Source organism: Hyla sarda, chromosome 2, assembly GCF_029499605.1.
Source record: "Hyla sarda isolate aHylSar1 chromosome 2, aHylSar1.hap1, whole genome shotgun sequence".
Lineage (NCBI taxonomy): Eukaryota > Metazoa > Chordata > Amphibia > Anura > Hylidae > Hyla > Hyla sarda.
This window is the reverse complement of record NC_079190.1, coordinates 174,684,261-174,708,672: the sequence shown is the minus strand read 5'-3', so window position 1 is coordinate 174,708,672 and position 24,412 is coordinate 174,684,261. Positions and strand designations below refer to the sequence as shown.

General features: G+C 42.0%; 1 protein-coding gene across 3 annotated transcripts in view; it reads right to left on the bottom strand.

The window, feature by feature from the left end:
* Window positions 1-24,412, bottom strand: part of LOC130355532 (rho guanine nucleotide exchange factor 7) — a 182,352-nt gene that overhangs the window by 85,553 nt on the left and 72,387 nt on the right. For all 3 annotated transcript variants that reach the window (XM_056555779.1, XM_056555780.1, XM_056555781.1), the window contains exon 3: window positions 4,144-4,228. In XM_056555779.1, coding sequence (XP_056411754.1) covers window positions 4,144-4,228 — 85 coding nt within the window. The remainder of the gene's footprint in view (window positions 1-4,143; window positions 4,229-24,412) is intronic.

The following is a 24,412-nucleotide window of genomic DNA, read 5'->3' as shown; positions in this document are numbered from 1 at the left end:
GCAATCATTTCAGAAAATATTTCTTACACTGCACAGCAAGCAAGGATTTTAAAACTTTGAGGAGCTGAAATGCAAAGTATATTTTAAAAGCTGCAGACCTTTTCAGAAACCAAGAAAAAGGACATTATAAAGGTTGTGGCGAACAAGGGCATATCTTTAAAACCTGTAGAAGCCAAGATTCATAATTTCCTCTCTTTATCTCTCTGTTACACATGGCAGTAGAGCCCTGAAGTGGAACCTTCCTGCAGGATCCTATGCAAAACTTGCAGGCGGTAAGAAGGGTCGTTTACCGCAGACCCAGCCTCTATAATTTAGGTCCCACACTTCCATCCCGAGTCCAAGATGAGCTCAACCGGCATCTTACTTGGTGCAATGTGCATGCCCAGCCTCCTGTTCTGCTGTCTCCTAGCCCCCGCTGACAGTAGGTGGTACACTACGCGTTGTAGTATGTTGTGAGCGTAGTATGTAAAGCGGCTGTTCCGGAGCCTGTCCAGATGGACCTGCTGCCACCTCATTAGCTGGTATACACATACATGGGTCGCAGGTGACTGCAGCTTGCCCGCTCTATAACCGACCTTGCTGATAATTATGAATGGCTTCACACATACTTTTATTCATTCCATAAGATCATTTCCAGTCACTTCTTATGACCATCATAGCATGTATATGCCCAGCTGCATTCCTGTACACATAGAAGTATGTGCAGAGCATTATATCATAGTGTCTGTACATTACTTTACACATGGGGGTATGAGCAGAGCATTGTACACTAGTGTCTGTACATTCCTATTTGAGGGCGAAAAGCATTGCATGCTAGTGTTTGTATGTTCCTTAGTTAGCGGGAGCAATGGGAGTGGACACCCACTGCGGGAGTGGAACAAACACCTTGAAGAAGCCGGTGGTAAGTGTAAGAAATTTATCGGAAGAGTGATTTAAAATAAAAAAAATTAAAAATAAATCAGTCCTGCGCAAGGCTCTACATGGCAACTCCATCATTTCAAACAAGGAGATAAACCAATGCAAACATTGACAGGCAATCTGGGTTATTTTATATAATCTGGGACAAGACTTCCCTAAACCAATGAAAACTGACCAGTAGTATAAAATATCAGCTGGGCACAAAGCATCTGAGCAACCTGTTTGACCATGCAGACAAAGACAAAAGCAGCATAATGTAGGATACTGATCCTTCTCTAAACATATGTTTGCCTAGATTTCAGAACTAGGTTGGTGGGTTATTTAGGGTGACCTTTAAGGAGATTATTGCGCACTTACTCTACATAAATAACTACTGCAGACCCATTTTAGGTGGCTAAGCTAACATTTAAGACTTGGCAAGGGCCATTCTTCTACCACAGCCCGCATCATAAGTAAAATGGTGTGAAATATCTGGACTGCTTGGGCTGATGTAGGCCACCTCTCTCAGGAAGATGAGAGGAACAGGATGTGCGTTTTCCACTGCTGCCCTGACTTGCATACTCATTGTTCACTGCCTGCTGCTTAAAGAGGAAGCAGCTGGGAGACGACAAGGCAGGACGCCCACGTGTATACAATTGGGAGCAAATATAGAGCACATACACCAGAAACAAAGCTTGTACACGGTAAAAATATGAAAGCAAACCTAACAAAAACCAACACAGGCTCCAATATACGTGGTACTGCATTAAACCAAAAGTGTAGAAAGAGGACCAGGCATTTTGTCCTTCTGCACAAGATATTGGCCCTCATTTACTATTGCAAACCTGACATGTTTTGTCGGGTTGTGCGCCAGATTCTGTCGCATTGCGGCAGAAATTCTGTCTGTGCCAGAATCTGCGCCACAAATTCTGTCTGCGCCAGAATCTGCGCCAGAATTGAAGAAAACCTGAAAAGGGGGCGTGGCTGTGTGGGAAATGGGGCGTGGTCTCCGAAAAGGGGCGTGTCCCCCAACATTTCCACAAAAACCCAACATATTTACTAAGGTTTCCACATAAAATGTGGTGGATTTCAGCTGAGGGAAAACCAGACAGATCAGAACATGTGTAAAAAAAAAAGCAAAGTGTAGGAAAAGTGGAAAATGTAGGGAAACCTTAGTAAATACTGTGGAAAATAAATTGTAGGGAATTAAAACCCACAAAGAAACCTACACAACACTCTTAGTAAATAAGGGCCATTATGTGCAAGTGCATGGGCATGAAGGATCTCTCTTTTTACAGACAAGAATTTAGTGGAGAAGGTTCAAAATTCAAAATATTTTTCACATTCATGAAGATGAAAGCCCAAGATGTAACAATGATGTACAAAACTCTTATTTATAACACGTGGGGCAGTGGTCTGCAATCTGAAGACCTCCAGATGTTGCAAAACTACAACTCCCAGCATGCTAGCCAAAGGCTGCCCGGGCATGCTGGCAGTTGTAGTTTTGCCACATCTGAAGGTAAACAGTTTGGAGAACACTGATGTAGGGGGAAGAGGGGCTGAAAGCTGGCAGAAACCGAAAGGCTCACCCATATGGAGGGGGCGTAGCAGCACCCGTTTTGGGCAGGGGCTCTGCCGAGAGCAGAGGGCCCGTACAGGAGATCACGGGGGCCCCAGCGCTCAGAGACTATGCCTTTAAAGCATGCACAAAGTTCTGGTGTATAATTTGCACTAGAGTTCTTTATGCATTTTAATATTAATTAAGAGGGTTTTCTGGGACTATAATATTGATGGATTATCCTTATCTTAGGCAATGAAGGTTCGACTGGTCAATATTAAAAAGAGTATCTGTCATGATCTTGTTAAATTTTATAATCCTCCCAGATCACTGCCCCATCATGATAAACCACCCCCTGCCTTTATTTTTATTATGTTTTAGTTTTCTACCTTGATATTGCTCAGTATTTTCTGCTCAGATTCACAGACTGGGAAGGGGCATTACCCAGCAGGTGTGACATCATCTGAAGCCATACAGGGAAGAACTTCCTCCCTCACTCTGCTACACACAGCCCAGAGCAGTTCAGTGTGTGAGATGAGCTATGATTGGCTAAGGCTGCACACACACCCTCAGCACTCCAGACTGAATTTCCTGATTTCAGACTTCTGCCAGGCCAGCAGGAGTCCAAAGTCTGTGCAAGAGATGGGGGGGGGGATGTGCTCTGAACAAGTAGGGAGACACCTAGTGGCAGCCTTTTTAAACACAAATATAACATAGAAAGCTTAATTTTTTTAAACATTAGAAAGATTTTGGCCGACATTTATCATGGTCTTTAGACATTTTTTTGTGTCTAGAAAAGGCGCAAAAAAGGTGCAAGCAGGGTTTATTTGCGCCTTTTGGTTTACACATTTACACTGATTTTGAGTTGCAATCCACTGATTTGGCAAAACACATGACGTGGAAGGGTTTTATGAACTGCGCCTTTTTGCGAAATGTTGCACTGAAAAGTCTCTAAACTACACCAGCCCAGACTTAGCTTTATGGTGTATGTGAAGAGTAAACTTTCAGAAAATTTGGACCTGCACAAAATTTATGAAATGCTCTGCGACCATTTAATAAATCCTACACATTACCAGCACACATAAAAAGGTGTAGAAAAATGCTTCCCTTACACCTACAATGATAAATGCCCCCCTTTTTATTTTCCATAAGGAGTGCAATAGCAAAAATTTGTTTAAATGAGAGTGCCCATTTAAACTCCTGACACCCCAAGTTCTGCTGACTATGGGGGCCCCATCCCCTTCATTGTGCACTAGACACAGCTCTGTATATATTGTAGCAGCTCTGCTTGACATTACAGCAATCAATGGACATGTAATACCAGGCACAGCCACTAGAGCACATATAGAGCCATATTCGATAAACAATGAAGGAAAAATCGTGCTAACTGGTGATACCTTTACAGATCGGATATTGATGGCCTTTGCTAAAGCAAGTTTAATAAAAATAACCAGATCTAAAGTTGTAATCCAAAAATATATATTCTTGTCACAATGCATATATTTCTCATGTATTTTTCTTGAATGAACTTTACCAGCAATGAGAAAGAAAAATTTGAAAGCACCATCGTAGTATTCCAACAGATTTTAGCACTACAGTAACAGTCAGCACTAATAATGGTAACATTTAGGTATATGACCAGCTATAAACATGACTGCAAAGACTAAGCTTTACCTGTACATACATACCTGCTGTGACTTTATTCAGAAGAACTAAGGAATTCAGCACCTTGTTGAAATTCTGCCCTTGATACAGGTCATTGGCCTCGAAGGTCTGAAAAACAAAACACATCCAAAATGGTAACGTTCTTGTACTACAAAGAGAATGGTCCGTGTATGTAAGTCATTGGGAAATATACATTATAGAGCCTGAAGAAGAAAAAAACTCAATAAAAAAGGAATATAAACGTTACCAAACCTTCATTGTGGAAGATCTCATAGAAGACACTGTTCACCAAATCTTGTCCAGCAATAAAATGAATAACAGGATATTCCAGCCTTTTTCTAGGCTTCCTGTTCCATGGACGTACATCCAAAGATTAGTTAGGTGGAAACAATATGACTGGAGGATACAGCGGACCCCTGCTCTGTGGGAACTGGCCTCTTCAACTTATGGAAAAAGAAGCACGCTCCTAGGGAATCTATATATTGTGTGGCTTTTCTTCTTAAACACTGCTCTCATATCCTCTAGAATAGAATAGGAGATCTACAGAAACAGCAATTGTCACCAGGACTGAGTTGTATGAGCATTACAGGAAAACCCCACTAATAGGAAGCAAATAGAATAGGAAATCTACAGAAACAACGTATCACCAGGACTGAGTTGTATGAGCATTACAGGAAAACCCCACTAATAGGAAGCAAATAGAATAGGAAATCTACAGAAACAACGTATCACCAGGACTGAGTTGTATGAGCATTACAGGAAAACCCCACTAATAGGAAGCAAATAGAATAGGAAATCTACAGAAACAACGTATCACCAGGACCGAGTTGTATGAGCATTACAGGAAAACCCCACTAATAGGAAGCAAATAGAATAGGAAATCTACAGAAACAACGTATCACCAGGACTGAGTTGTATGAGCATTACAGGAAAACCCCACTAATAGGAAGCAAATAGAATAGGAAATCTACAGAAACAACGTATCACCAGGACTGAGTTGTATGAGCATTACAGGAAAACCCCACTAATAGGAAGCAAATAGAATAGGAAATCTACAGAAACAACGTATCACCAGGACTGAGTTGTATGAGCATTACAGGAAAAACACACAAATGGGAAGCAATCAATAGATTCTACAGTCGCACCACTGTAGGAACAGTCACAGGAATGATGACCAACATGTCAGTTCTCAGAAAGGGTAAAGCTCCAGATGCCTTAAAGTGGTCTAGGATATCTGAAACGCTGCTTCTTTCTATCCAAAACAGTACAACTCCTGACACAAGTGCTATCTGGTACTGCATCTCGGCTCCACTGAAGTACATAGGACTGAACTGCAGTACTACACCCCACCTGTGGGAGGTGTCACCAACATTGTAGAGAGACACTTGTCATCATGTCATCAGACGTTCTCATCACACCACATCACATAAGGTTCTTATCCTGATCATTATAAAGAAATATAGGAAATGTATGTATCACTAAGCATTAAACTTCTTATTCCCAAAAGTCCATGAGAAGAATGTTGAGAGGTTTACACTGGTAGCCTGTATGATACATGGGGTGGTTAACTTCAATTAATGATGTCCCGATACCGTTATTGGTATAGGAAAATAGAACAAGCACAGATAATAGGTATTTGTTCCTGCAAATGCTACCACACTGAGGTGCAGGACGTCATTTCTTTAGAGGGCATGACCTGCACCACTCTGGCTTGCAGAAGAAGCACCACGAACAAAAAAAGCACGTGTAAGGCAAAGGGAAGGTGAGTGAGATTTTTTTATTTATTTTTTTGGAGGGGAATTATTGGGGAAAGCAACATAATGGGGCAAGTTACCTATATGGAGGTTCCCTACCTACCTAAATCCCTAACTACAGGGGGCTTCTACATTAAAGGGGTATTCCAGGCAAAACCTTTTTTTATATATCAACTGGCTCCAGAAAGTTAAACAGATTTGTAAACTACTTCTATTAAAAAATCTTAATCCTTCCAATAGTTATTAGCTTCTGAAGTTTTCTGTCTAACTGCTCAATGATAATGTCACGTCCCAGGAGCTGTGCATGATGGGAGAATATCCCCAGAGGAACTGCACAGCTCCTGGGACGTGAGTCATCAGAGAGCAGTTAGACAAAAAAACAACAACTCAACTTCAGAAGCTAATAACTATTGGAAAGATTAAGATTTTTTAATAGAAGTCATTTACAAATCTGTTTAACTTTCCGGAGCCAGTTGATATATAAAAAAAAAAGTTTTGGCCTGGAATACCCCTTTAAATAGAAGAGTTCCCTACCAAACTACCTAGAGGAGGCTTCAACCTAACAAAGGGGATTCTCTACCTACCTATCGTCTGGGGGCTTCTACCACATAGGCGGATTGCCTATCTAGTTACTGGGGGCTTCAACCTAATAGAGGCGGGGAGGGGAATTACCAATCTATTGGGAACATCTACCTAATGGGGGATGCAATACCTATAAAAGCTTCTACCTAATAGGGAAAGGGGGAGGGGCGGATTCCCTACCCAAGTACTAGGGGCATGTCTTAATTATGAGGGTTAGTAAGGGCCTCATGTTCGACTTCTGCAGCCTCTCGTGTCACACGACATTTAAATTCCCACCCAATTTCTCACACCCATACCTATGTTGGAATGTCAGGGGCTGCGCAAGCTTTTCAGAGCTAGACAAAAACAACTGCACGTCAGCCATTACAAAGATATATTCTCTCTTCAGATATGCACACATTACTATTACATAAGAGTTTACCTTTGTAAAAATGTATAGAAATATCTGACACCAAGACCTATAGAACATGTGTGATGGGTGTCCTGCTTACAGCTGGAGGGTCCTTCCCCTACGTGATACACTGGCAATTCGGTGAGACTATACCGAGCAAAATTCCTGGTGACTGCTCTATTCATCTACAATGTGAAAGAATTTAGAATAAAGGAGCAGCTATTTTCTTGGAAAACTTTTATATACCAGTGACTGTACGTGAATAAGCAGCTCTGTTTTATATGCAGGAAGCGCTGCACATACTTGGCTCGTCCACTGTTTGACAACACATTTCACTGTTAATTGCCCGATACAGGCAATTAAAACATGGGACAAATACGTCCTTCGGTCCTGAAAGGGTTAAGAGTTGAAGATTTATCAGGCAAACCAGTGAAAACTTCCATTAAATGGGTACTCCGGTGGAAAACAAAATTGTTTTCAGATCAACCTTTATTTATTTAAAAATCTTAATCCTTTCAGTACTTCTCAGCTGCTGTATACTCTCTCTCTCTCTCTAAAATTCATATAGTTATTTTTATTCTGACCACAGTGCTCTCTGCTGACACCTCTGCCCATGTCAGGAACTGTCCAGAAGGAAAGGTTTGCTTTGGGGATTGCTCCTTCTCTGGACAGTTCCTGACACGAACAGAGATGTCAGCAGAGAGCACTGTGATCAGACAGAAAAAAATCTACACAACTTCCTGTGGAGCATAAAGCAGCTGATAAGTACTGAAAGGATTAAGATTTTTAAACAGAAGTAATTTACAAATCTGTAAACTTTCTGGCACCAGTTGATTTGAAAAAAATTGTTTTACCCCTTTAACATGTTCCAAGTTGTCCACCCAGGGAACATTACTCTGTGTGGCAGCTCCAGCACTATGCTACTACTGTAGGACTGTGTTCCTAGTACATCTGCTAGACTAGAGTATGGGCCATTCTTCATAGAGGATATCTGCCACCTGTCTTACTTAGCTATTAGACCTACTGTTATTGCTCCCTGCGCTGCCACACAACTAATGGTGACAAGAATCAGGCATGTCGAAATCTAATATGGCACAAACATCTGCCATAAATGTAGATTTGTGACACTCCCATCCATTTGAGGCTTCACAATTCCCTTCCAAATCAGCAGGATTAGATGGTGTTCAAGTCTAACAGAACTATGGAAAAATGTTGTCTATATGGTATTGGACCACTATAGGAATATACAAGAGTACATTAATGTCTTATTATTTGGGAAAGGAAGTCTACAGCCAGTAGTATACTACACATATTGTCAATTAAAGCCTATGCCAAGTTATAGATAGATCAAGGCAATCAACCTATTCTGCAATAGCTAAAGTACCGCTATATAGGGAATGTGTATAAGCCCCATACATTATGTTATTCCTAGTTAAAAAAAAATTTTTAAATGAACTGGTGCCAGAAAGTTAAACAGATATGTAAATTACTTCTATTAAAAAAAATCTTTATCCTTCCAGTACTTCTAAGCAGCTGTATGCTACAGAGGAAATTCTTTGCTTTTTGAATTTCTTTTTTGTCCTGTCCACAGTGCTCTCTGCTGACACCTCTGTCCGTGTCAGGAACTGTCCAGAGCAGCATAGGTTTGTAATGAGGATTTTCTCCTGCTCTGGACAGTTCCTGATACGGGCATCAGGTGTCAGCAGAGAGCACTGTGGACAAGACAAAAAAAAATTTCTTCTGTAGCATACAGCTGCTAAAAAGTACTGGAAGGGTAAAGATTTTTTAATAGAAGTCATTTACAAATCTGTTTAACTTTCTGGCACCAGTTGATTAAAAAAAAAAAAAAAAATGTTTGTCCCAATGTGCCAAAAACCAACATAAAACCAAAACAAAAAACATTTCCATGAGACTACAATAATACGTCAAATACAATTTTTTTTCAGGTGACAGATTAAGACAACAATCCGTGAATCATTAAAAAGGTGTAATTTTAACATTTGACATTTGTCATACAGAACTAAATCTTACACAGATCAAAAGTGAGCAACAACCTTTTCAAGAAACTTCAATCTGACATCTTTAGTATGTGACTGTCAAGTAGGGGCAATGTTTTCAGTGGCCTCCAGTTCAATATGGGCGACTACTGACATACTGTGTGGGCTGGTAATAGGATGAGAGTAGAACTCACTAGTCATACACAAGCATGTGAAAGGTTCTGACAGCCTAGTGCTAACGGATTCAATCAGCACCTCATACCCCTAAAACCAGAATCAATTCTAATTACTCAAATCCCAAAAATTCAACATTAACATCACTAGTAAAACAAGTTTATTCCCCCTCTACCTGATGTTAGCCACCTCAAGCCTAGAGGCAAAGGTGGTTATACTTATCTGAGCAAACCCAAAAATAGCAGTTTAATATAAAAGAAGTAACCCTTTTGTTGCAAGCTGTTCAAGGATTTTGTTTTGTCCGATTTTCATTTTCTGTACTTTTAATATAAGTTTCTGTATGTAGACAAGTCCCCTCTCTTACCCACTTCCCCCAACCAGTACAACACAAAATGATAACGCATTAATCCCGTTAACATTTACAATACTAAAACATCTTGACATGTACATACCTTATCTTTGAAAGCTTTTTATACCCGTACGTTCACACGTACATAATCTGCTGCAGGTTTTGATGACCTGTTCACTTTAATGGGTCTGCAGCAAATCCTGCAGCAGATTATGTACTACAGGTACAAGGATAGCTGTCCAATGTCAATCCTCCCAATACATACATGTCCAATATATATTCATAAAATTACACATGTATATCCAACATCTTAGGCTGCTTTCACACTATAAAAATACCTCCGTTATAAACGCCCGTTACAAAAACCCTGGAAATCGTCCGTTAAACGGCCGTTAGAAAATCCCTTTATAGTCTATGGGATTTTTCCAATAGCCGTTTTAACCAGTTATCGCCCGTTATTAATAATGGACATTATTTTGTGATGGGAGATAGGAACGGGAGAAATAGTGCATGCACTATTTCTTCCGTTCATTCGCCCGTCATAATAACGGGCGATAACGGGTTAAAACGGCTATTGGAAAAATCCCATAGACTATGCTGACATCTCTGTCCCTGGAGGCAAGCATTTCTATTGATTTCGGACTTACACCGGCCTGGCAGGGAGTCCGAAATCACAGACCGCTGGCTGAGCACGTGACCAGCTCAGTGCAGCTCCTTGCCTGTCAATCAGACAGGCGGGAGTGCTGTGCTCACTCGCATACCCCGTGGGGCTCTGCGCACTGAGGACAAGCGGGGCTCTGCCTGCGCACTGAGGACAAGCGGGGCTCTGCGCACTGAGGACAAGCGGGGCTCTGTACACCGAGGCGCTCTCACTCCTGAGCCTTGTTGTGCATTCAAAGAGCATTTTGTGCCCACATATGGGGTATTTCCATAGTATGGGGCAACACCAGCATTTTTTTTTTTTACACTAACATGCTGGTGTAGACCCCAACTTTACCTTTTCGTAAGGGGTAAAAGGAGAAAAAGCCTCCCAAAATTTGTAACGCAATTCCTCCCGAGTACGGAGACACCCCATATGTGATCCTAAACTGTTGCCTTGAAATACGACAGGGCTCCAAATTGAGAGAGCGCCATGCGTATTTGAGACCTAAAACAGGGATTTGCATAGGGGTGGACTCAGATGCAAGCGTTACAATTGGCTCCACTACCAAAAATATTCCATGCCAGTGATTCCCAAACAGGGTGCCTCCAGCTGTTGCTAAACTCCCAGCATGCCTGGACAGCTTTTGGCTGTCTGGAAATGCTGGGAGTTGTTGTCTTGCAACAGCTAGAGGCTCAGTTTTGTAAACACTGCTATAAGAGACATTTTTCATCTTTATTTGGGGGGGGGGGGGGGGGGAGTGCACGTGTTCGTATGTGTAGTGTTTTACCCTTTATTTTGTGTTAGTGTAGTGTTTTTAGGGTACACTCAAATTGGCGGGGTTTACAGTGAGTTTCCTGCTAGGAGTTTGAGCTGCAGCGGAAAATTTTCCACAGCACAAACTTGAATCAGGAAACTCACTGTAAACTCACCCGCCCATGTGTATGTACCCTGTACTTGCAACAGCTGGAGGCACACTGGTTGGAAAATACAGAGTTAGGTAACAGAACCTAACTCTAGTTTTGCAACAGCTGGAGGTTTGCAACAGCGGTTGCAAAACACCATCTGTTGCAAAACTACTACTCACACCATGCACTGGCATGCTGGGAGTTGTACTTTTGCAACAGCTGGAGGCACACTGGTTGGAAAACCTTGAATAAGGTTCTGTTACCTAACTCTGTATTTTCCAACCAGTGTGCCTCCAGCTGTTGCAAAACTACAACTTCCAGCATGTACTGATCGCCAAAGGGCATGCTGGGAGATGTAGTTATGCAACAGCTGTAGTGCATGCTGGGAGTTGTACTTTTGCAAGACTTAGAGGGCCACGGTTTAGAGACCACCGTACAGTGATCTCCAAACTGTGGCCCTCCAGATGTTGCAAAACTACAAATCCCAGCATGGCAGAGCAAAAATGGGGATTGTAAGCATCAATTGCATCAGCATCACCCGCACTAGAAGCCTATACCAATAGGTAGGTGCGGGTGACACTGATGACAGATTCTCTTCACTATTATTATTATTATTATTGTTTTATTTATTTCATTTATTTTTTTTATGTTGAAGAATATGTATGTGTGAACACTAAGGGCGTTCACATGAACAGATTTATTAGTGGGTTTCCAGCTGCATGTTTAAAAGGGGGCAGGCTCTTCCCGGCTGTCCGAAGCAGATTTTAGGCTGCAGAATTTCCGATGTGGAAAATCTGACACAAGCCTCATTAAAGTCAATAGGGTCTGCAGTGAATTTTCCGCAGCAGAAAGACGAATCAATGACACTAGTTAGTTGGCTCAACTTTGAACACTGTTATGGTAGGTTAAAGCCATAGAAACACTAATTTACAATGGATCAGCAATGCAAAAATTGGCTACACACAGGGTAGAAGGCCTCCCTCAAATCTCCCAGAGATCGATCAGGATCAGATATAGTCCATGACAATATATATATTACATAAAGATGTTTCAGTTCAGAGAGCAGAAATCTTTGGGGTGTTCCACAGTAACCAAAAACCCATCACGTAGAAATCAGTACAGGCTACACTGACAGGAGGGTGAGGGTAAGCTGCAGTACCTCTACTACAGTGTATGAGGGGGGGGGGGGGGGAGAGAGTTGGATCATGTTGCAGTCCCTCAGCCTACGTGAGAGACTTTGAATGCTGTGAATGGAGAGGGAAGCAGTTCTGCCATCTCTAGGAAGAACCAGTCCATTCAGCAGGCATGGAGGGAAAAAATGTGTATTTACATAAACCAGAGGGCAGAAGCAAGAAAAGACCCCGGTTAGCCTGAGTTCAAGGTGCGTCACAGGTATACATCTGCATCCTGTCAAAGAAAAAGATGGCTGATACTGTGGTGCACTGCAGCTGGCACCATTCACTTCTGCTTTCTGGTTCATGTGAGTACATAGATTTTCTCTCTCCATGCCTGATGGACGGACAAGTTCCTCAAGAGACAGCAGAACTGCTTCCCTTCCCATTCATGGCATGAGTATCATGCTATCCCTTTTTTCACAGGTCACAGACATATACCTGGGAAGCACTGCATACGAGTAGTGTGAACCCAGCTTTATACACAACATTGCTGACTGGACTTAATCTATAGCTCTGTCGTGGCCCAAGACATGATTTTGACATGATTTTGACTATAATGGTGTTGATATAGAAATATCCTGCTTCATTCTTGTAGGCCCTGCAAGTACAAGAAACATAACCTCAACACTCAGGTGATTAACAAAAACAGGCAGAAAATGTGGTTGTCTCACTCCCATAGCCTTTAAAAGGGATACTCCCTTTAAATCAGATTTAAAAGGGAATGTGTCATCAGAAAATTACCCATTTTAATCAGGTTTCGTGTTAAACATATTTTTACGAATTTTTGGTGTTGTTTCTTCTAAAGTTTTAATTTTTTATCTATATATTATAATAATTCTGAAATCTTGCAGCTTCTATTCTAGCCACTAGGACTAAGGCTAAGTTTCCACTTGTTTTTCTGGCAGTTTTTGGAAAGCCGCCACTGCAGTTTTTGAGCCAAAGCCAGAAATGTTTTGAAAAGGAATAGGACATATAAAAGAAGGACTTACACTTCTCCTCCCTTATGGATTCACTTCTGACTTTGGCACAAAAACTGCAATGGCGGTATTCCAAAAACTGCCAGAAAATAACCAAGTGGATACTTAGCCTAAAACGCGGAGACTTCCTGTTCTGTACAGATTATTTCCCAGTCATGCCTTTTCCTCATCATAGACAAAGTACAGTGAAAAGCAACACCAGTAAGGCTGGGTTCACACCACGATTTTGCTATACAGGTCCTGTGTCAGGTTTTTGATTAAAAAAAAAACAGATTCCTCAAAACCTGAGAACTGTATCAAAACGTGTGTACAAATTTTTATCTGTATACGGTTGAAAACCGTATACAGTTGGAAAAATGATGTCCGGTTGCATCCGCTTTTTAAGAAAAAAAAACGTATACGTTTTGAACTTTTCACTCCATTATGAATAAAGTTTCACTTGTTTGATTGAAATTCCAAGAAAAAAAAATGTGGGAAGTAAAAAACCGTATGGTGAAAACTGGATGGAACCGTACGCACATACGGTTCCCATTGACTCCCATGTTAAGAAAAAACGTATACGGTTTAATACGGTTTTTCACCCGGACCAAAAACAGTGGTAGGCCAAGGTTTTATGTCCAGAAAAAAAAAAAGTAAAAAACCGTGTGGTTTGAAAAACAGAGACAACCGTTTACAATATGGTGCATACGGTTTTGAATGGGAAGTCTATGGGCACGGTTTTCTGTGCGGTTGTATACACTTTTATTTTTTTTTTTTTTTTATTAAATGAAACCGTATACCGAAACCGTATAGCAAAATCGTGGTGTGAACCCACCCTAAGGGGGCATTCACACCAAGTTTCAGAGAGCCGGCTGCAAGATCCGGCTGGGAAATTCCAAAACTGGCCGCTGTAGTATCCCAGCTGGACCAGCACCAAATCTTATTTATTTAACTGCACCGACCCGAGTCAGAAAGTGACTCCAGTCAACTCATTATTTCCCCCATATACGATTTTCTGGCTGGACTGAAAACCATGGTATGCCGCAGCTAATAGCCTGCTGCAAGGCTAATAACCCTTTAGATCCCATGATCAAAGCTGATCGCAGTATCTAAAGCCAGTAATTCAACATTGCCAGTTGGTTGCTATGGGTGATTGGGACCGCAGCAGAATGATCAAGCTGTCCCGATCACCTTACAGGATGACCAGAAGGTCCCTACCTGCCTCCATGACATTCGATCTGTCTGTGGCTCCAGCCTGCTTTTGCAGGCTGGAGCAACAGAGTGCAGATAACACTGATCAATGCCGTGTAGTAGCACAGCAATGATCAGTGTTAGTAATCGATAGATTCCATGTCACAGTCCCCTATGGGGACTTAAAAAATAAATAAAATAAAATATAATAAATGTGTATAACGCCTCCGACTCTTCTTATTGAATAAAAAAAAAATAAAAAATAAAAACACAATGTAATAAAAATAATAAACATACCATATATACTCGAGTATAAGCTGACCCGAATATAAGCCAAGGCCCCTAATTTTACCCCAAAGACCTAGGAAAAGTTATTGACTCGACTATAAGCCTAGGGTGGGAAATACATCATCCCCCCCCATGGCATCATCCAGACCCCCGTCATCCGCGCACCCCGGTTATGCTGGTTGTTGTAGTTTTGAAACCTCTGGAGGTCCGCAGGTTGAAGACCACTGCGGCCTTCGTCATCATCCAGCCCCCCCCCTTTTGTTTTGTACTCACCTCCCCTCGGCGGGAAGTTAGGGCGAGCTGGTCCGGGCCATCTATGCTGCAGGGACCGCCCAGTGGGGATGGTTAGTCGTTGCGGGCTGTCCATTTTCACTGGGGGGCCTCTTCTCTGCTCTTCGGGCCCGGACTAGTGACGTTGCCTTGACGACGACGCACAGGGGCGTTGCGCATGAACGTCCCTGTGAGTCGTCGTCAAGGCAACGTCACTATTCCAGGGCCGGGCCCGAAGCGCGGAGAAGAGGCCCCCCGGAGTAGTGACGTTGCCTTGACGACGACGCACAGGGACGTTCATGCGCAACGCCCCTGTGCGTCGTCGTCAAGGCAATGTCACTAGTCCGAAGCGCGGAGAAGAGGCCCCCCAGTGAAAATGGACAGCCTGCAACGACTAACCATCCCCACTGGATGGTCCCTGCAGCATAGATGGCCCGGACGAGCTCACCCTAACTTCCCGCCGAGGGGAGGTATGTACAAAACAAAAGGGGGGGGTGGGGGGGCTGGATGATGACGAAGGTCGCAGTGGTCTTCAATCTGCGGACCTCCAGAGGTTTCAAAACTACAACACCCAGTATGCCCGGACAGCCGCTGGGAGTTGTAGTTTTGCTAAATCTGGAGGTCCGCAGGTTGAAGACCACTGATGAAGGGATTGACAGGCAAAAAGTTCACTCGCGTATAAGCCGAGGGGGCGTTTTCAGCACGAAAAATCGTGCTGAAAAAATACGGTATGTGGTATCGCCGTGTACGTAAATGTCTGAATTATTTGTCACATTTTTGGCCCCTTCATATACAGTGGGGATCAAAAGTTTGGGCACCCCAGGTAAAAATTTGTATTAATGTGCATAAAGAAGCCAAGGAAAGATGGAAAAATCTCCAAAAGGCATCAAATTACAGATTAGACATTCTTATAATATGTCGACAAAAGTTAGATTTTATTTCCATTATTTACACTTTCAAAATGACAACAAAAAAATGCGTCTGCAAAAGTTTGGGCACCCTGCAGAATTTATAGCCTGCACTGCCCCCTTTGCAAAGCTGAGACCTGCCAGTGTCATGGATTGTTCTCAATCATCATCTGGGAGGACCAGGTGATGTCAATCTCAAAGGTTTTAAATGCCCAAACTCATCTGACCTTGCCCCAACAATCAGCACCATGGGTTCTTCTAAGCAGTTGTCTAGAAATCTGAAACTGAAAATAGTTGACGCTCACAAAGCTGGAGAAGGCTATAAGAAGATAGCAACATGTTTTCAGATGTCAATATCCTCTGTTCGGAATGTTATTAAGAAATGGGACATGGGTCATCAGGAACAGTGGAAGTTAAAGCAAGATCTGGAAGACCAAGAAAATATCAGACAGAACAGCTCGCAGGATTGTGAGAAAAACAATTCAAAACCCACGTTTGACTGCACAATCCCTCCAGAAAGATCTGGCAGATACTGGAGTTGTGGTACACTATTCCACTATAAAGAGATACTTGTACAAATATGGTCTTCATGAAAGAGTCATCAAAAGAAAATCTCTTCTACATCCTCACCACGAAAATCAGCGTTTGAACTTTGCAAATGAACATATAGGCAAGCCTGATGCATTTTGGAAACAAGTTCTGTGGACCGATGAGGTTAAAATTTAACTTTTTGGCCGGAATGAGCAAAGGTACGTTTGGAGAAGAAGGAACAAAATTTAATGAAAAGAACCTCTGTCCAACTGTTAAGCATGGGGGTGAATCAATCATGCTTTGGGGTTGTATTGCAGCCAGTGGCACAGGGAACATCTCACGAGTAGAAGAAAAAATGGATTCAATAAAATTTCAGCAAATTTTGGATGCTAACTTGATGCAATCTGTGAAAAAGCTGAAGTTAAAGGGGTTCTCCACTGCCTTAACCTACTTTTGGCAGTTAGTTAGTTCTGTGGCTATATGTTATTATGGCTTTTTTTCATGTTGCTAACGGTTCTGTATGTGGTGTTTTACTTACCTTTTTTCCAGACCCGGAAGCTGGTTCCTTCATTTGCTTCCTGCCTTGCCTCGACCACTTTGTTTCTTTTCTTCCGCCGCTGTTTTTTTTTTTTTTTAACCCTAACGTGGCCAGAGCTGAGTTCCGGAGCGCTGGACAGCTCCTGAAGGTTTGCTATGGCAGGGTTTCAAAACCAGGGTGCCTCCAGCTGTTGCAAAACTACAACTCCCAGCATACCTAGACCCCCGAAGGCTGTCTGGGCTTGCTAGAAGTTGTAGTTTTGCAACAGCTGGAGGCACCCTGGTTGGGAAACACTGCCATAGCAAACCTTCAGGAGCTGTCCAGTGCTCCGGGACTCACCTCTGGCCAGGTTAGGGTTAACAATCCTCCAGCGCGTCAGGCCCGATGCTGACATCACTATGGCACATGCGCAGATGATCCTCCAGAGCGAGGACCAACTGCGCATGTGCCCATCACGGCATCCGATTCGCCGAAAGCAGCCCAATCCGCATTCAGCTTAGAAGAAGCTGAAAGTAAGGAGGGTGCGCGCTGATGACGACAGAGGATTCCGTCTCGCAGGAGGCAGGCACGTACGGAGCGAGGGGCAGGCCGGCCTCCAACACACCACCCTCCACGGTGACGTCCCGATGGCAAGATGGCGGCGGAAGAAAAGAAAAAAAGTGGTCGAGGCAAGGCAGGAAGCAAATGAAGAAACCAGCTTCCGGGTCTGGAAAAAAGGTAAGTAAAACACCACATACAGAACCGTTAGCAACATGAAAAAAAGCCATAATAACATATAACCACAGAACTAACTAACTGCCAAAAGTAGGTTAAGGCAGTGGAGAACCCCTTTAAAGAGAGGATGGCTTCTACAAATGGATAATGATCCTAAAAACACCTCGAAATCCACGGGGGATTACATCAAGAGGCGTAAACTGAAGGTTTTGCCATGGCCTTCACAATCTCCTGACCTCAACATAATTGAAAATCTATAGATAGACCTTAAAAGAGCAGTGCATGACAAACAGCCCAGAAATCTCAAAGAACTGGAAGACTTTTGCACGGAAGAATGGGCAAAGATACCTCAAAAAAATAATTGAAAGACTCTTGGCTGGCTACAAAAAGCGTTTACAAGTTGTGATACTTGCTAAAGGGGGCAGTACAAGATATTAACTCTGCAGGGTGCCCAAACTTTTGCTGACGCCATTTTTTTGTTTTCTGTTATTTTGAAAGTGTAAATGATGGGAATAAAATTTAACTTTTGTTGACATATTATAAGAATGTCTAATCTGTAATTTGATGTCTTTTGGAGATTTTTCCATCTTTCCTTGGCTTCTTTATGCACATTAACCCCTTAAGGACTCAGCGTTTTTCCGTTTTTTGCATTTTCATTTTATCCTCATCACCTTCTAAAAATCATAACGCTTACAATTTTGCACATAAAATTCCATATGATGGCTTATTTTTTGCGCCACCAATTCTACTTTGCAGTGACAGGCATTTTACAAAAAAAAATCCACAGCAAACGGAAAAGAAATTTATTGTGTGACAAAATTGAAGATAAAATTTCATTTTGTAACTTTTGGGGGCTTCCGTTTCTACGCAGTGCATTTTTATAACACCTTATCTTTATTCTGTAAGTCCATACGGTTAAAATGATACCCTACTAATATAGGTTTGATTTTGTCGTAGTTCGAAAAAAAATCATAACTACATGCAGGAAAATTTCTATGTTAAAAATTTTCATCTTCTAACCCCTATAACTTTTTTATTTTTTAGCATACGGGCCAGTATGAGGGCTCATTTTTTGTGCCGTGTTCTGAAGTTTTTATCGGTACCATATTTGTATTGATCGACCTTTTTGATCGCTTTTCATTCATTTTTTCGTGATATAAAAAGTGACCAAAAATACGCTATTTTGGACTTTGGAATTTTTTTACATGTACGCCATTGACCATGCGATTTAATTAATCATATATTTTTAAAGTTCGGACATTTCCGCACGCGGCGATACCACATATGTTTATTTTTATTTATTTATTTTATTGGAAAAGGGGGGTGATTCAAACTTTTATTAGGGAAGGGGTTAAATGACCTTTGTTAACTTTTTTTTTTTTACTTTTTTTTTGTAGTGCCATAGCTCCCATAGGGACCTATAACACTGCACACACTGATCTCTTATGCTGATCACTGCAAAGCCATAGCTTTGCACGGATCAGTGAGATAGGGGCTCAATTGCTCAAGGCTGTAGCTCAGGTTTGGAGCAATCAAACCCCGATCGGACGCCGCGGAGACAGGTAAGGAGACCTCCTCCTGCGTCCCAGCTGATCGGACAGGTACGTACAGGTACGCCCTGACTCCTTAAGGATCGGGGATGCAGGGCGTATGCATACGCCCTACATCCCCAAGAGGTTAAATTAATACAAATTTTTACCTGGGGTGCCCGAACTTTTGACCCCCACTGTAGCAGAAAAAAATGAATAAGACGTGATCCCTTATTCATAAGAAAAGCCCCTTAAAAACTAAAAATGGTACCATTAAAAAGTAAAGATCACGGCACAAAAAAAATTAGCCCTCATACCGCCCTGTATACAGAAAAATAAAAAAGTTAGAGAGGTCAGAAGAGGACACTTTTAAGCATACCAATATTCTTACAAAAAGTAATATTTTTCTTTCAATAGCAAAATAAAACCTACATAAATTGGATATCCTAGTCATAATACAGACCTACAGAATAAAGATAATATTGGGGGAAGAATTTTGTGGCAAAAAAAAAAATCAATTCTGCGCCAAAATTTTGCCGCAAAAAGTATCGACCACATTTTCAAAGAGCTTTGTGTAGCAGCTTACACTGTTCACATCAGTTTTATAGAAATGGGCATGTCCATGTATATTGTCTGCTTTACATGATATTTTCAAAGGGGTGAGAGTCCAGTTTACAGCAAAAATTTCACTACAGCTTTTTAATCACAGAAATGGTTGTAGTTTTTTCTTAGTTTTTTGGGGGAAAAGGTGTTAAATAATAATTTTTTTTAATTATTTTAAAAAGTTATTAAAATATATATATATATATATATATATATATATATATATATATATTTTTTTTTTTTTCTTGGTCACTGCACCTGCACTCACATTTAAGCTCAGAAATGCTTTATTTATAACGTTATCGCTTGTCTGGGCACTAGTAACCATGGAATATTTCGTGAGATGTTTCTGCCAGAGTTTTCTGGGATGTAAAATTTGGAGCAATATTCTGCAATTTTGGTGCCAAAATTACCGATTTTGGCGCAAAAAAAAATCTAATATGGCTGCAACAAAAAAATTTGGGCGCGAAAAAAAAAAAAAGTGCTGCGAAAATGAATTTTCAAATATTTTCAAACCACCGCAAAAGACTTTTGAAAATGTGTGGAGAAAAAAAAAAAAAAGGTGTGAACAATATCGCTGGAACAGAAATGACTGCAGTTTTGGAGAATCTCCCCTAATGTACTTTGTAATGACATCACTCATTCTTGAAGCACTGATCAGACGAGCAAGAGGAAGGTAAGAGACCTACACAAGTCCTCTCAAATCTTGGGCTTGAATGTCCGTGCGGAACATTCCAGCAGAAATCCGCAAGGACTTTCCACCCTGTGAATGTACCCTAAGGAGTATATACACATGGCAGAATTTCCGCATTGAATAATTCTGCCAAAAATTCAGCACAAATTTAATGCCCATTCTGTCCTATTCGCACAGCAGAATTTCCGTGGGCAGACATAAATGGAAATTCAACCTTCTGCAAAAAGACTGGTCTTTAAATTCTGCAAATTCATTTTGAGCACACAGAAATTCAGCCAAAATTCTGCAAAAATTCGGATGAAAATTTGCAATTCCGCAAAATTTCCATGCCAAGCTTTGCAGAAGGGAATTTGAGCGTAATTGCGGATTTTCAGTCATGTAAACATAGCCTAAGGGTAGGGTCACACATGCTGTATTTTGCTGCACATTTTTGCATTTGATTTTAATACCTATTGACTTCAATGGGTAAGAAAATTCGCAGGAGCAAATATGCCGCAAAATATGGCACGTGACCCTAACCACATAGCGTGTATACAGCATACTTCATGCTGCGCAGCAGAAAACATGCTGCATATTTTCCTATGAGTATACACACAGGGCCACCCGGCGGCATACTGTGTATGTTGTGAGATTTGTAGGCGGGCCGTGCGTCACAGTTATACCTGCGCGTGGCCCCGCCTCCAAACCTCACTGAACATAATGGGCTGCTGCCAGGTTGCCCGTTTCGTATGCTCATCAGAACATGCTTGAGAAAGGCCATTTGGCCGAAACGTCACATGTTCTTGTTGGTGCAAATAAACTTCTAGCCACTTTATTCACCCATATGCCGCTGCAGTTTGCTATGTCTTTGGTTTGGATGGAATTTGAATCAGAGAATATGCAACGTATTTCCTGCTGCACAGCGTGAACTAATCTCCGCATAAGCAGTACAAATCAATGTACAGAAAATCTGCAGCTGACGAATGTAATGTACATGGATCATTAGATGGAGGATCAATAAGAGACCTTGTTTTGCCACAGGTTTGTAATGTTAAATATCTATAGGAATATTACAGTACATGTCAAACACAAGATAGAGGGCACTGCTGAAAAAAGGGACCGACACCAATGCCCATTTGTATAACAGCATATAATAAGGAGCCTAATGAAATGTCACTGTGGCCACGTGGAGTCCTGGTGCCCTTGAGTCCGGGGGTGCTGGGGACCGAGAAATCCAAAGTCACTCAACAATATACAAATGAAGACAAACAGGTACCCGCACTCACCGCGAGGAAACAGCAAACCGACTCTCCTGGACTCGTACCAGGCCGGAAGAAGCGCGTCCTGCGCAAAACTTTGCCGGCAGTCGCCTCCACTCTGAGCACCCTGCTACCAGCCTGATGCCGGGAATTTCCTAGAGTCCAGGAGAGTCGGTTTGCTGTTTCCACGCGGTGGGTGCGGGTACCTGTTTGTCTTCATTTGTATAATATTACAGTACATGTTTGTATACATCAGATATATTGCCCAAACAGTGTAAACATCTTTTGTCCACTCACCTCTCTGCGCTAACTGTTAAAATGGTTATCCCAAAATCCAACTAGCTGATCAGTTGAGGTTCCAGCATTTGGATCCCCACCAATCCAGGAAACAAAGGCTAAATGTCCCCCAAAAGTAATTCAGCAGTATCAGCATTTATTCGTGATCAGCGCACCATTCGTTTTCTATAGGGCTTCCAAACATTGTCCAGCACTGACCCATACAGATCAGCTAGATATGTCCTATCCTGGAATTCTGCACAGACATTACGCTGCAGCAGAGTTCCATTGATTTCAATGGGTTTTTGCTGCACTGATCACAGGGCAGAATTGCCATGCCAGATGTTTATGTCACGGAAATACCAAATTCGGCATCCACAGAAAGAATAGGCATGTCTATTCAATCTGTAGATTCCACAAGGAGATAAATTGCCGTCTATGTCACATTGCTGTTCAGCCAATCACTGGCCACAGCAGTGTCCCACCTCAGATAGTGATGGCAATGCGTCAAATTGACCATAGCCCTTGTCTCCATCGCCGCGCAACTAACCACTATACGAGGCGGGACAATGCTGCGGCCAGTGATTGGCTATGCAGCAATGTGATTTATTTACCACAGCACTAGCAAGTGGAGAACAACTGAGACTCAGCGCTGCCATAACAGAGGCTGGGGGTACTGGGGAGGAAAGTACAAGGTTTTTTTTTTTGTTTTCTTTTTTAGCATCCTGGGTATATTTATATAATATATATATGTGTATATACAGTACAGACCAAAAGTTTGGACACACCTTCTCATTCAAAGAGTTTTCTTTATTTTCATGACTATGAAAATTGTAGATTCACACTGAAGGCATCAAAACTATGAATTAACACATGTGGAATTATATACATAACAAAAAAATGTGAAACAACTGAAAATATGTCAGATTCTAGGTGGAAAGTGTCCCCAAGTGCAGTCACAAAAACCATCAAGAGCTACAAAGAAACTGGCTCACAAGCAGACCGCCCCAGGAAAGGAAGACCAAGAGTTACCTCTACTGTGGAGGATAAGTTCATCCGAGTCACCAGCCTCAGAAATCACAGGTTAACAGCAGCTCAGATTAGAGACCAGGTCAATGCCACACAGAGTTCTAGCAGCAGACACATCTCTAGAACAACTGTTAAGAGGAGACTGTGTGAATCAGGCCTTCATGGTAGAATATCTGCTAGGAAACCACTGCTAAGGACAGGCAACAAGCAGAAGAGACTTGTTTCGGCTAAATAACACAAGGAATGGACATTAGACCAGTGGAAATCTGTGCTTTGGTCTGATGAGTCCAAATTTGAGATCTTTGGTTCCAACCACCGTGTCTTTGTGTGACACAGAAAAGGTGAACAAATGGACTCTACATGCCTGGTTCCCACCGTGAAGCATGGAGGAGGAGGTGTGATGGTGTGGGGGTGCTTTGCTGGTGACACTGTTGGGGATTTATTCAAAATTGAAGGCATACTGAACCAGCATGGCTACCACAGCGTCTTGCAGCGGCATGCTATTCCATCCGGTTTGCGTTTAGTTGGACCATTATTTCTTTTTCAACAGGACAATGACCCCAAACACACCTCCAGGCTGTGTAAGGGCTATTTGACCAAGAAGGAGAGTGATGGGGTGCTGCACCAGATGAACTGGCCTCCAGTCACCGGACCTGAACCCAATGAAGGCAAAAGGGCCAACAAGTGCTAAGCATCTCTGGGAACTCCTTCAAGACTGTTGGAAGACCATTTCAGGTGACTACGTCTTGGAGCTCATCAAGAGAATGGCCCTCATTTACTATTCTAAACCCGACCTCTTTTGTCGGGTTTTTTTGTCGCATCTTTGTCTGCGCCATGTCGCAGACATCGTGCGCCAGTCTGCGACACTATGCGACATTTTTTCCCGACGGACCAGATGTGGATTCTCCCAAACCCGAAAAAGGGGCGTTACCTGACATTTCTGAGCTTTCCCACGTATTTATTAAGGTTTCCAACCCGAATTTGTTGAATTGTTGTGGATTTTTTTCCCGACAGCTCAGAGGAGTTGGAAACCAAAACCAACAAAACCCACGTGCGACAAACAGGATGCGACATAATAATAAATACCAGGGGAAAAAAGCAGTCGGGTAAGAAAGCAACATAGACTTACAACCCGATATACACACACACACACACATACTTACATACATATATATATATACAAACGGATGCTGTTTGCCATACATGTAAACGATTGCAACACAAAAACCAAAACATAGCCCAAATGAAAATAATCCATGGACACCATAGAACTCAATGTTTACATTTATGTCTGTTTCTATCAGTTTTAAGAGGATAAAAACACATGGGTTAAACGTAAATAAAAGCGGAGCCTGAACCTGGAATCTCACAAGAACAGAAGCACCAGTTTACACGATGCCTCCAGTGGGGGCCCATACACTACAGGTTATGGACATGTCTTTATCTGAGACACCATCAAAAATTCCATCAGATCTGACCAGAATAACAGAACTGTACACATCATTATTTTTCCTGTAAAAACCACAGAGAGCACTGAGCCTCCTCATACGTCAATGG